This window comes from Eptatretus burgeri, chromosome 3 (assembly GCF_056783735.1).
Source record: "Eptatretus burgeri isolate ZD-2024b chromosome 3, Ebu_testis_v1, whole genome shotgun sequence".
Classification (NCBI taxonomy): Eukaryota; Metazoa; Chordata; class Myxini; order Myxiniformes; family Myxinidae; genus Eptatretus; species Eptatretus burgeri.
In genome coordinates this window covers 85844554-85859254 of record NC_140963.1, presented here as the reverse complement: position 1 = coordinate 85859254, position 14701 = coordinate 85844554, and the positions used below count along the sequence as shown (strand labels likewise).

The following is a 14701-nucleotide window of genomic DNA, read 5'->3' as shown; positions in this document are numbered from 1 at the left end:
CCGGTAGCCTGCAGGGTGATCTTATTCTCAGGCTTTCATGTCTGCCACATATGTTGGTACAAGTTTTGCATAAGCATGTCTGCCAGCTGCACATAGCCAAGGTATTATCTCACAGGTTGCATACAGGTGAAGGTCAAACTTAGCCTCAGCACACATAGTAGTACATCTCCACCCATCCAAGGTGTCCCAAAGAGCAAAGGTTTCAGACTGCTGTCGTCCAACTCTGACAAAGTCATAAATGGCTTGTATCATTATTGTATTCAGATGTTCACTCTCAGTTTCATATGCTACCCGGACAGCACACTTTACATCCTTCGACGTGAATGCACCTCTTAGTTTTTGAACCTTCTGGTCTCGCTGTGCAACTCCAAACTTCTCCATTGAGATATGACCCAAGACTCCATGGCTGAAAAGAGCTTCATGTACATGTTTGATGCCTCAAAAACCTCTTGAATACTGCCTCCCTTAAAAGCATTCTTCGAGCCGTATCATCGGCATATACTTCAGAGTCAGTGAGCAGGGACAACAGTTCTCCATCATAATACAAAGTGCCAAGACTAGCTATGAAGGCCATCGTCAGGTGCACGCCCCTTACTTGCATAGTCACCTTTCCTGCCAAGGTTGGAGGTTGTGCCCACAAAATCTCTTGTGCCTTCGAGTAGATTGCCATATCAGCTGTAACAAGAATACATGGTTGGCCCAATTTATCTGCCAGTTGCACCAACTTCAGTAGCATAGTGTACGAAGTCCGTCTAAAAAGTAACGGGGCTGAGCCTGCTGTGTGCTCCATTTACACAACTTGAATGAACGGGTTGTGTCACAGTCTTTCGCAACATTCCAGCAATATATATGATTGGTGATGGTTGACTACACTCATTGTGTGATTTTTTTTTAGAGGTCATGCTTTACACATTGTCTAGTCCGAGTCGTCGCGCTACGAGTCATGAGCAGAGAGCCAATATCAAGTTTCTTGCCAAGCTTGGCAAAACACCTTCCGAATCCTTCCCAATGTTGCAGCAAGTCTACAGGAAAGAAACGATGTCACGTACACATGTATTTGAATGGCACAAGAGGTGCAAAGAGGGACAGAAGGAGGTTGAAGACAATCCACGGTCTGGAAGACCTTCAACGAGCAGAGCGGTGGAAAACATTGAGTGTGTGAAGCAGATGGTGCGCGCACATCATCGACTCACGGTGCGGATGATTGCTGAGGAACTTTCCATCAACAAGGACACTGTCTGGAGCATCATCACTGAAAATCTCAAAATGCGCAAGGTGTGCGGAAAAGATGGTCCCCAAGCTGTTGTCCTAGGACCAGAAACAGCAAAGAGTCACTGTCTGTCAAGACATTATCGAGCGCCTGAAGGACGATCCACACCTGCTTGGGAGAGTCATTACTGGTGATGAATCGTGGATATTCGAATACGATCGAGACCAAACGGCAGAGTCGTCAGTGGAAAAGTCCGGCATCACCAAGACCAAAGAAAGCAAGGATGTCAAAGTCGAAGGTCAGGGTGATGCTCATCATGTTTTTTGACATCAAGGGCATCGTCCACTTCGAGTTTCGACCACAGGGTCAAACAGTGAATCAATATGTGTACAAGGAGATCCTCCGGCGCCTCATGAGATCAGTCCGATACAAGAGGAGGGATCTGTGGGAGAACACGCCTGGGTGCTCCACCATGACAACGCCCCTGCTCACAGTGCCCTGAGCATCCGACAGTTTCTGGTGGAGATGAACGTACCAACTCTGGAGCAACTCCCATATTCGCCAGACTTGGCCCCTTGTGATTTTTTCCTATTCCCCAAGTTCAAGGGGGTGATTAAGGGGACCCGATTTCCTGATGTGAAGGCCATCAAAAGGGCCGTGACGGAGCTCCGGAGGATTCCAGAAGGAGCCTTCCAGAGGTGCAACGATGCGTGGAAGAAGAGGATGGACAAGTGTGTGAGACTGGAGGGAAACTATTTTGAAGGGGACAAGCTGTGATTGCAATATCATTTTTGGAATAAAATTTCTGTGAAATCAGTCTCGTTACTTTTGAGACAGACCTTGTATATGGTTGTGAGATCTGAGGGAGGTGCTCAAATAAATGTCAAGTACCAGATTGTTGCAGTAGACAAACCATACACTGTGATGTTTGAATTGAAGCCTGTCCACAATGGGATAGTTTGTTCTTGATCTTCAGCTTTACTGAGGTGACCCAGTTTCCATAGAATGTCCCTCTTCTCTGCAGCAGTATCAGTTGGAGACATTACGACTAGCATGAGTAATAGCACAATCAGCCATCATAGCAGGCTGGGGATACTGTGATGATTTATGGTACCTGTATGCAAAGAAATAAAGTACTTCATTCTCTGCCACATTCTATGATGTATAATTCTGATGCACAATCATGTTTAATCGTGCAGTTACTTCATATAAAAACTTTGACCTGTACAATTAAGCTAATGCATACAACGATTATGCTTTATTACTCAATATATTCATCACACGACAACTTTAAATGGACACAACCACGACACATCAGTGCGTTTGTGTGTTCATGCCTAAATTGTGCATGCACATGCACAGGCACATGCTGCAAGAGTGAAACTCCGGGAAATAGGGATATAGACACAGTGACGTCAGTCTCATAAACCCAACCTCCAAACATAAAACTGTGAAAAGAGATCTGTATTGAAAGGGACTACCAGAGTATCAAAAAAAGAAGGTTATATCAGTTGGATTGATGCCATCAGCAGGGAACACACTTTTAAAATGCAAGATCTAATCAATACATTCTTTGATAAGTTAATTATGTTAATTAAGCAATCACAAATACTCAAGATGATTTACTAGAGGATCAAGTGTATGGGTATACAACTTAGACAAATGAGATCGCCTTCATACATCCTGTATAGAATATACATACATTCAATTGCATACAAGGATATATGCAGGGTATGTCAACTTATAAGTGCAGTTGGAATGATTGGAAAATGCTGCAATTTACAAAAATGGTGTCACTCTCCCCCCACCGCCCCCCACCTACCCGCTCTTCCCCCCTTCCTCCCTTCCTAGCTCCCATTTCTTCACCCACTCCAAGGTTCCCCTCCCTCCTTCCTCTCTCTCTCCCTCCTTCTCTTTCTTTCTCTCTCTTTCTTTCTCTCTCCTTCCTCTCTCGCTCTCTCTCTCCTCTCTCTCTCGCTCTCTCCCCTCTCCCTCTCGCTCTCACTCTCCTCTCGCTCTCTCTCTCCTCTCGCTCTCTCTCTCCTCTCGCTCTCTCTCTCCTCTCGCTCTCGCTCTCTCTCTCCTCTCCTCTCGCTCTCTCTCTCCTCTCCTCTCGCTCTCTCTCTCCTCTCGCTCTCTCTCTCTCTCTCCTTCCGCTCTCTCTCTCTCCCTCCTCTCGCTCTCTCTCTCCCTCTCGCTCTCACTCTCTCTCCTCCCGCTCGCTCTCTCTCTCTCCTCTCGCTCGCTCTCTCTCTCTCCTCTCGCTCGCTCTCTCTCTCTCCTCTCGCTCGCTCTCTCTCTCTCTCCTTGCTCTCTCTCTCTCTCTCTCTCTCCTTGCGCTCTCTCTCTCTCTCTCTCTCCTTGCTCTCTCTCTCTCTCCTTGCTCTCTCTCTCTCTCTCTCCTTGCTCTCTCTCTCTCTCTCCTTGCTCTCTCTCTCTCCTTCCTCTCTCTCTCTCTCCTTCCTCTCTCTCTCTCTCTCCTTCCTCTCTCTCTCTCTCCTTCCTCTCTCTCTCTCTCTCCTTCCTCTCTCTCTCTCTCCTTCCTCTCTCTCTCCTTCCTCTCTCTCTCCTTCCTCTCTCTCTCTCTCCTTCCTCTCTCTCTCTCCTTCCTCTCTCTCTCTCCTTCCTCTCTCTCTCTCTCCTTCCTCTCTCTCTCCTTCCTCTCTCTCTCTCTCTCCCTCCTTCCTCTCTCTCTCTCCCTCCTTCCTCTCTCTCTCTCCCTCCTTCCTCTCTCTCTCTCCCTCCTTCCTCTCTCTCTCTCCCTCCTTCCTCTCTCTCTCTCCCTCCTTCTCTCTCTCTCACTCCTTCTCTCTCTCTCACTCCTTCTCTCTCTCTCACTCCTTCTCTCTCTCTCACTCCTTCTCTCTCTCTCACTCCTTCTCTCTCTCTCACTCCTTCTCACTCTCTCACTCTCTCTCTCACTCCTTCTCTCTCTCTCACTCCTTCTCTCTCTCTCACTCCTTCTCTCTCTCTCACTCCTTCTCTCTCTCTCACTCTCTCACTCCTTCTCTCTCTCTCACTCTCCTTCTCCCCCCCCCACCCTTCCTTAATATCCCTGTCAGCGGAGCGACGGATTGTATTTGCTAGCTTGTTATAAACGGCTATTTGACTTGTCTGTTATTGTAAAATTATGTATTTAATTCAAGTGCATTTCTCACATGTTTGCCTTTGTTGTGGTATAGTTTTGGACTTTGTTGCACCATTATTGTTGTGTTTATGGAATTTGCAAACTGACGATATTGGATTTTAGACAGACAAATTGGCATGATACCATGAAAACAATGAATATACAAAAAAATAATTATTATATCTCAGCTGGAGAGAGAGAGAGGAGATCAAATGCTCTCATTTGATACCAATTTCATGCCTCAGTCTTCAAAATTAATGGAGTTAGAGCCGAATGAGTGATCTCAACAACCGTGAAGTATTTCATACAGGTTCCGACAGAAATGAGACACTGGACATCGGACAAAGTAAAAGAGAAAAATATATTGCACATCCGTATTTTTCAGGTCAGACACAGACAGGGACTATAAAAAAAATAGGTTGTAGCTTGCTATATCTTCGGTTGGGGTTCACCCCTGAGCAAACCCCTCAGAGCAAACCCCTCAGCCAATTGTCTACTAGTTATGCAACCAATAAAGCACAAAACACCTGTTTCACTGCAAAGGTGAATCCAGAAGCGACATCACAGGCGACATGCACGTTTCCATAGCGGCCGTGGCCCAGCAGCTTGCTGACTTTCTCCCATTCCTTACCCAGTCTGTATGCTCCATTCACCGCCACCAACCTCTGGCAAGGATACACAGGCAGCACATGTAAACAGGAACCACCAAACTCTGCATCACGAAATGTGGCACAAAACACGCATTGGCATGGCAATACTATACCTTATGAAGCAACACGCCCTCACAGACGGCTTGTCCATTCGTTCCTCTTCTTTCATCTGAGGACTCCTTCAGCTCGGCCCAGCATACCGCCATCTGTCTAATGTGGTGAGGTTTTCCTGAAAACACCATACCTCGCCTCACCTCCTGATTGCTGTCCTCATCTTCCTCATTTCTTAAGACTTCATCTCTTTCCGCTCCCTCACTCTTACCTACTTCATTTGGCCCCAAACTGTCAATGTTATCCCAAAGTGGGGGGTTGGTAGACAAATACCTATTAGGGAGAGAAAGGCCACTATTGGAAAAAGCAACCGAGGACAATGGGAGGCTATAGCACAGTCCGTGGTGCTGGAGAGCCTGTCTCACATGATATGAAGGATGAAGAGAGGGGTGGTCCATCAGTGTTATTCTTTCTGAAATGTTCTTAATCATGCGTTTTGGCGGAGTAGTTGGGCTGGTAAAATAACCTATAGCATTAAGGTCACGTAATAAGGGTTGAGTGGTTGTGTTTAAGGAATGCTCCGTGTTCTGGTCTTCATTTGGAGAAAACATCTCTGGAAGGTTTTCCTCCTCATGCTCATCATCATTATTGAAATATTTCAATATGGCTTCCTGGTTATGGTCACGAATGAGTAAACTCTTCTCCTGGAATTGCTCGTTGAACTCATTGCTCTGCTCCTTCTGCCCAAATTTTATTTGGATCTCCATGTCTCCATTGTGTAAAAATAATCTGCAGAGGTCAGACAGCAGCTGCTTTAGCCATGTAACCGGCATCAATTTTTCGAGTCCTCGATCCCGCCGCATCCTTGAGCACAACGGCACAGGGCAACTATCCTGCCGGCAAGTCGTCAAGTGACTTCTAAGCAAGCAGCAAAGCTCAAGGCAGATATCACATGATTCACGGTGCTTGCAATGGAGAGCAAAATGCTCGAGGGGAGGAAGAAGGAGCAGGCAGGAGGAGCAGTCGCAGCAGCTCCATGGCCAGCACTCACGTCCATGCGCAAGAGTCTGTACAAGGTGACACTCGAGTGCAGAAGTCGACATTGGGGAGTTACCAGCGAGCCAGCCCTGGGAAACGAATAAAACAGCAAATGAGAAAACTTTAAAGCTTAATTACAATAACAATTGTCCCTCAGAACTCCTTTCTAGATTGAGAAATGCATTTGCAGTCATTTAGTAGACTCGAAAACACCTCATTGCTTGCTCTGGCCAAATAGAGCCATCTATATATTACACATGCACAAGAGGTGGATATAGGGGCAGAAATGAGAGAATGAAAATTCAGACTATTATGAAAATTCAGACTAAAAAAAACTATTTTTCACTCCATTACAATTCTTATTTCTACTTTTCTCCAAAGTGAATCTCTGAGGGTGAGTCTAAAAGTACCCACAATGATTTATTAAAAACTGTATTGTGTTGACTCCATTGCGTATTGTACTTGCAGGTACAAGCACGAACTACTGTGCCATCGTGAAGCAGTTTCAACATCGAGCAGTCAGTTGTTGTGTCGTTGTAAGGGAGTTAACATGACCGCTCCGCTGTCCATTTCCACGAAAGAAGAGCAGCGTGCAGTAATATGATTTTTGTGGGCTGAAGGTGTACCAGGGGTAGAAATCCATCGTTCAAAAACAGTCGCACAAGTGTCACTGATGATTAACAATCTGGACGCCCATCCACGCCCCAACGGAAGAAAACATTGAACGAGTCCATGCCATGATTATAGATAACCAACAGTCGACTATTGACGAAGTGGCACAACATCTGAACATCAGTCATGGTTCAGCACATGGAATAATCAACAACCGACTTGGCTTTCATAACGTTTCTGCAAGATGGGGTTCCAAAACAAGTCACAGAAGAGCACAAGCGCAACTGTGTGACAATCTGCCAAAGCCTTTTGAACCGCTTTTGTCATGAAGGGAATGCTTTTTTGAGACACATTGTCACTGGAGATGAGACGTGGATACACCATTATGAGCCAGAGAACAAACGCCAGAGTATGGAGCGGAAACATTCGACACCACCAGTCAAAAAGAAGTTCAAAAGTCAACCATCGGCCGGAAAAGTGATGTTCACACTTTTCAGGGACTCACAAGGCCCAATTTTGGAACATTATCAAGAGGGAGGCACAACGGTAAACAGTGTGTTATTGTGAAATGCTCCGGGACCAGTTGAAACCAACGATTCAATGGAAATGTCGAAGGTTACTGTGAAAAGGTGTTGCATTGTTGCATGATAATGCCCGTTCACACACTGCCGCCCATACTGTGTAAACACTCCGGCAATTGAACTTTGAGGTGTTGGAGCATCCTCCGTACAGTCCTGACCTGCCCCCTTCGGAATTTCACCTGTTTGATCCACTCAAAGACACTTTAAGAGGTCACCACTTTACCAGTGACCAACAAGTGAAAGAAGCGGTGCATGTGTAGCTTGTCACTCAGCCAAAAACTTTTTTTTTGTGGTCATGCAGAAGCCTGTGAACCGATGGACTGTGTGTGTTGAAAATGAGAGGGACGACATGCAGCAATGACTCTTCTGCATGCTCAATTGCGGTTATATTATTTAAATAAAAATATATGGCGGACACTTTTTGACTCACCCTCGTACATTTCCTATAAATGCTTCTTCATTAAAACTTCTGGTCCAACAACCCCTCCCGCTCATACAGCGCCACATTTCTCCATGCATTCAACAAGTGATCTTATCTCCAACCCATGAATTTTATCTATGTTTGTCAAAGTTGGGAATTTGGAATCATAAAAAAGCATCGACCCCCCCCCCCAACACTTCTTCCCCCACCCCCTTTCTGCATCCCTCCTCACACCCACCCTCTCGATGATTCCCCCTCACCCCACCCTCACAATCACCCCCCGAGTAATACCCCCCTCCGTCTGGCAGGGATCAGTGAAGCACTCACACTATGCCACGTGTACAGTGAAAAATTGCAAGTCATCTCCACAGGTGACTTGTATTACCCTTTGCCACCACCACCATGTGGCTCCACTACATCGTGGTCGATGACAAACAAACATTGTGTTTTTTGGATTCACCTAACCCAGTGTTTTTCACTTTCATTATATCAATGGATATTTCATAATTTGTAGTTTTTTGCAAAACAATTTAGGAGCATTTTGTAAATGGATCATTTCTTACGCAAGATAGTCTCATGGAAGAGCTTAAGAAGACTGCATCGAAAAGCCTACAAACTGACAGTGAGAAGGTATGGAACAACAAAAGCAGAGAGATGGTTCGCCAGATGTGCGAAAAGGAAACAAGGCAAGGAAAGTGAGCATGGGCATTGATCGCTACTTAATAGTGGTTGGGGGGGGGGGGTACATTGCACAAGTGCAAATAGTGAAACCAATCGTGATGACTGGGCACGTCTAAGCCCCAGAAAATTGTTGATTCCAGACGCTCTTTGCTGTGATGCATTCTGAGCATTTAATCCAACCACCTTTGCCACATTCCTTTGAAATAATTCAAATAATAAAAGGGGGTACTTTTAATTTTGAGCTTCTTCGTGATGCCAAAGTTTATTATTGTACTCAAAAACCAGATGTAAATGTGCATTTCATACTCTTATTGTTGCTTCTACTTTTCATCCAAATTCTTCAAGATCTACAAACATTCAAAACCCCTCTCCAAAAATTAATGGTGGTAAGTCCATAGATGAGCTTGGTGAGGGGCTCCTCCTTCTGTCTCCCCATTTATTAGTCACCTAACGGTTTCACCGGAGGGGCTATAGGTTTGCTCTCCATCTGTCTGTCCCACCTGTGTTTTTTTTTTGTTTTTTTCAAACTTTTTTTTCCATACCCTTTAAAATATTCCACTGAAACTTCATACATGGCTTTATTATTACAAGTTATTGAAAAAGTTCGAGTTTCAGGGCTTTTAAACAATTTTTCACAGAGTTATGCCCTTTTTAAACTGAGAAAATATCACATATTATACATGGGTCAGTGATCAGCTGCCCTGACTATCTCAATGTTTTACACCCATTGGCTCGCTAGCTGGCCTGACTCCACCCCAATTAAAATCATGCGCCGCCATTACATGAAGCAACACAGATCGGCAGGCCTCAGGCCTGGGTGTTAGTCCATGGCCCAGTGCAATTGCAATGATACCAGGTATATAATCACGATGTATTATATATGCACATAAGCCACACGCATGTTTTTGCTTCATGTATGCACATCGGGTTATATAAAATATCACATCGGTTGGGGACATGCATCGCAAAGCAATTCTCACTCTTGTTTATAACTTTCTTTCCCTCTTCCTCATATTCTGGAGCCACTGTTAACGCAATAAATGTGTTTGGGGAAGTTGTCACAAGAGGATCGATCAAAACTGAAAACGACGGCAGACAGCATTTGCTCAAGGACCATGATAGCATCGTTTACAATGGAGATCGCCAGGTTGTTAAGCAGTGCCGAGCACTCCATTCCGTTGAAGTGCTTTTTCGAGTGCTTTGAATGAAGCAAGCCGCTTGGCAAGAGATAGCAAGCTGCTTACTAATGGAACACACCCCTGGTGTTGGTATAGTGAAGGCATGATGGTCCAAATGGCCTCCTCCTTCATCAGACATTCTTGTTAAATAAATCTAACTGTGAATCACCTCCTGCATTAATCCATTCCAGCTCTGATGTACGTGCTTCCTCCACCTTATTAAATCCAGCACGTGCACAAACAGATACCAGTCTCAGCTATTAAATCCTGCACACCAGCGCAGTTTTGATTTTAGAGATAACTTATTTGGGGAAAGTTAATATTGATGTCTACAAAATTTGACGATGCATTTGGGGAACATCCTGCTTCCAGGCCTGTGTGGATTGTACACAGCAACGCATTTTAAGTGATATATTGAGCAAAAAGGTGAGATGACAATCGATATGTTGTTCCCCCCTAAACAAAATAGTAGGGGGACATGTCCCTCCACCCCCATCCCACCCCCCCCCCAATCACAATGAGTGAAAACTTTGGTTTTCAGAAGGATGAGGTAAATTATGAATTAATTTGGGCAAGCCTCGTGAAGCTGATAAGGGGCAGAAGTTAAAGTTCAAAAGGGAAGATAGTAAAAGCTCGAAAGCCCATTGACCTCGTTGTATTTAAATAGAGCCCGTCTCTTCATCTCAGCCCAACCCTTCTTACGAATATCCTTCTCAATCCAACCATGCTCAAGTCCTCTTCCTGACCAAAGGATCCTGAGGCTCGGCCTGTGGTAATTCAAGGTGATTTATTTGTGTCCACCTTTTGATAATGCCAGCAAGATCTCCAATTTGGTGTACTTTACAACAAAGGGCCTTTTGAGGCCACCATGGAAGACACAACGTGTTGGATAGTGATGCCCGCGAGTCAGAGACCATCTCCTCCAAAATAATCCACAAGAGACAAGACAATGAATGAGGTTTGTGAGCCAGGCCGGACAGTGATATCTGCAAGTACCAAGCATCGTCATCAATAATGCTGTTACTACTACCACTACTACTATTACCACTACTACTACGACTTCTTTAACAACCATTTGGGGGTTGGCTGATGCCCCCTCTCCATTCTGTCCTGTCAAAAGCATCCTCCTCTATTAACTCCAACAATTGCATGTCTCCACTGATCGAATACTTACACATGTTTTTTGGTCTTCCTCTTGGTCTTTTCCCCTCAACTACTAAACTGGTGACTTTGACAGACTTGTCTTTTCTCTTTCTCAACTCTTCCTCAGTACAACTAGCTTTGAGCTTCTCTTATATCCACACTCTGCTTATCCTTTAATGTTACCCCACACATCAGGTCTGGTGTTGGCTTAACGGTTAAGGTGGCTGGCTTAAGATCTTCGGGTCTTGAGTTCAAGCCCGTCATCCTTCTAATGTCAGCAAAATGAGTACCAGCTTACTGTTAACAGGGGCATGGCATCAGCAGAACAGCCATACCCCCAGAAAATTATGCAGCTAAGCAGCCATAGGCTGCATACAATTAAATAAAATAACTTCACACATCCATATCTCTGTCCTCTCATCTTCTACCCTCATTCTCCATGCCTCACTACTGTTCATCACAACTGGTCTAATCCATCCATACATCCATTGGGACCATACTCTGTGCAGAGTGTTGGTGCTGCCGAAGCAGTCTCCTGGGCTACTGGGCACAATCCTGGACGGGTCGTCACTCCGACACAGGATATCAGCAAGCTGGTCCTCATTTTGCCGACCTCGGAAGGATGACAGGCAGAGTCAACCCCACCTGGTATTACTTCAACAGCCAAGGGAGATTTGAACTCAGGACCCTTGGATCCCAAGCCCACAAACTCAACTACCAAGTCAACACCAGGCATACTGGTCTAATACAGGCTAATGTACTCGACTTTTTACCAAGCTTGCGATATTTTTGTGTTAAAATGTCTCAACTCTCTCCACTTATTTCATGCTGCCATTCTCCTCGTTCTAACAGCTAACTCTACTCCACCACCTGCATCTAACATATCTCACAGGTGGGCGTTCCATGTCAAGTGTACACATTTTTCAGCGAAATTTTGACACATCATCTCAGATTTCACTCTATTTTTGTGCAAGTGTTTGTATCCACGGTAAAACATTGTGTCAATGTTCAGACCTGGGGGCCCATCGGGGCCAATTTCAGCCCCCCCCCCAAATTTGGGCGCCCCCCGGTTGACCCACAATCTTCCAGTGGCCATATCACAGGTTGTAGTGGTCCGATTTGAATGATATTGGTATCAAAATGCTCATAAAAGCGAGATGTTTCCAATCGCGTAAAGTAAAATCACTCCGAAACAGTAATTAAAAAAGTTATAGTTTGGGGCGCCCTTTGACCTTGGGCCCCCGCTCCCCAGCCAAACCGATAATCCCGATTTTTTCGTGTGAGAATACCCCTTCATATACTCCAACACCTCAGCATAAATGAAAATGGGATCTCAATGAGTTCAAGTGTGATGATGGTTTTATTGTTCAGGGTCCACATATCACCAATTCTTGATTCGACATTGGGCGACGTTTGCAGTCATCGTTCCAATGACGTCACCTGCTGGCAGGCGACTTTATGTCTGAAATTGACAATCATCATCTCTGGACTAATATATATATATATATATATATATATATATATATATATATATATATATATATATATATATATATATATATATATATATATATATATATATATATATTGCATCATTTGCGAAAAATTATTCTGCCTATTGTGTCTATTGATTTTTAAGTGTACATTTTTTGTATAACCATCATCGAATTAACTTATAAATGGGCTAATCTCAGTTTTTGCATATTTTGCAGTAAGCATGGCAACTGAATATCAAAAGGAGTTCCGAAAATACTGTTGCGATCCGTTCAGCTGCCATAAATCGAAACAACGAAAATATCTTCGCAATGTGTCAAATAATATGTTGATGAAATTTTCTTCAAAGGTGAAAAAAAGATGACAGACTTTGTACTTCGTGCAGAAAAAAAAAAACTCAGTTGTCACCAGAGCGTATTGAAGAATCATCTTCGACCAGTTCTAAATTATCATCAGAAGGTACTATCGAAGGCATTGCAGAATATATTTCGACAGATGAGGACGAGGAGGTTTTTGAGCGAGAAGCAGAAGTTGACCTATTAAACCAGTCGTTATCGATGACAGGCGAAAGCCCATTCGACAAACGAAAGGCGGAAAGGAACCCAGGGTACGTTCCTGAAAAGCGAAGTAAAGTGGAAGATTCTGTGCAAAAGAAATTAGAACTAGTTGCTGGACCAAGCACTGCGGAGAAAACACAAAATACAGCGTCAAAATGTGATGAAAACTGCATGCAAGAGGTGATCAAAAGCTTGAAAGAAAAATACGTTGTTTCGAGCCGTTCAGAGCAAATACGTATTCTGACAATATTTGCTAGGAATATGAACATCAGAAGGATGATGAGTGAATTCAGTTGCTCCCAAAGAATGGCTGTGCAAGCCAAAAATTTAGAGAAAGAAAATGGTATGCTATCGTCTCCAAATCCCAAACAGGGTAAAATATTGCCAGACGAAGTTAAACCCGCCGTAACCGAATTTTACCGAAGTGATGAAGTCAGCCAAATAATGCCGGGAAAAAAGGACTGTGTGGTGGTCAGGAATGAACATGGAAAAGACAAAATTCAAAAGCGCCAGGTACTAAACAATCTCAAGGAACTGTTTCAGAATTCAAAGAGAAGAACCCTGGCTTGAAAGTTGGACTCGTGAAGTTCTCCATGCTCCGTCCTTCGGAGTGTGTCCTGGCCGGTTCAGGCAGTACACACAGTGTATGTGTATGTACAATACATGTATCAAAATGTGAAACTCATGATGTTTGGTTCCAAAATGCCACAGATAGCCGAACTTCCTAGCTATCATGTGATAGCATGCATAGTTTGAAACCCAGCACAACCAGCATGTTATTTCAGAACTTGTGAAAGTTGCCCATCAATTGAAGACTTCAAAACCGAGCTATTGAGTGCTTATGAACTAGAGGATATTGATGAAATTCAGTTTAAACGGTGGACATCCACAGACAGATCTGAACTGAGCTCCATGGTCCTGCCTTTGGAAGAATTCATTAATCAATTCTGTGAACGCATGGTGAAATTAGTGAGACACGACTACATTGCCAAGGCCCAATCTCAGTTTCTGAAAAATAAGAAAGACGAAATTGGTGAAGGAGAATTTGTCATTATTGGAGACTTCTCAGAGAACTATTTGTTTGTCGTACAGGATGTGGCCCAAGGATTCCATTGGAACTGCTCTCAAGCGACAATTCAACCATGGGTTTACTATTTCAAATCGGACGATGGCAAATTAAACCATGATTCGTTCACGATTATATCAGAATGCAATACTCACGACGTTGTCTCAGTCCACCTCTTCCAAAGAATGCTCATTGAACACTTGAAATCTAGCTTTGGAAATGTAAAGAAACTTTACTATTTCTCAGACGGTTGCGCTGGCCAATATAAGAATTGCAAAGCCTTCATAAACCTATGTCATCACAAATCAGAGTATGGTATTGACGCAGAATGGCATTTTTTGCCACAAGTCATGGCAAGGGCCCTTCAGATGGCATGGGAGGTACAGTCAAACGAGAAGCAACACGTGAGAGCCTGCGTAGACCTTATGACAGTCAAATTATTTCTCCAAAAGATCTTTTCGCCTTTGCTGAAAATGGTTTGAATGAAACGAAGTTCAGTTACGGGATCCAAGAGGCGTATGACGAGGAAGAACGAAATCTGGAACAAAGGTTAAAAACGGCCAAAACCATAGCTGTAACTCAAAAACTTCATGCTTTCATCCCTATTTCTGAAACTGCTCTTCAAGTACACAAATTCAGCCTGAAGGCCCTGTCACACCTTGACGATTTAGCCAGCGTATGCCGACGTATGAAAAATTTGTCCAAAACGCTGGCACACGTCGAATACGTTATGGGTAAGTTTTGTATACGTTAAGAGCACGCTGGCATACGTCGTAGTACGCCGAGCTCGTCGATAACTTTTAACATGCTTGAAATTTTTCGACGTATGCCAGCGTATGACTCACATGTTCCGCATACGCTGGCCATAAGTTGTAGGCACGCTACGCGATCG

General features: G+C 44.1%; 1 protein-coding gene across 8 annotated transcripts in view; it reads right to left on the bottom strand.

Moving 5' to 3' along the window:
* Window positions 1-14701, bottom strand: part of LOC147030366 (uncharacterized) — a 117008-nt gene that overhangs the window by 57255 nt on the left and 45052 nt on the right. For all 8 annotated transcript variants that reach the window (XM_085874330.1, XM_085874332.1, XM_085874328.1 and 5 more), the window contains 2 exons: window positions 5101-6165; window positions 4865-5002 (listed from right to left, as the gene is read on the bottom strand). In XM_085874330.1, coding sequence (XP_085730456.1) covers window positions 4865-5002; window positions 5101-6165 — 1203 coding nt within the window. The remainder of the gene's footprint in view (window positions 1-4864; window positions 5003-5100; window positions 6166-14701) is intronic.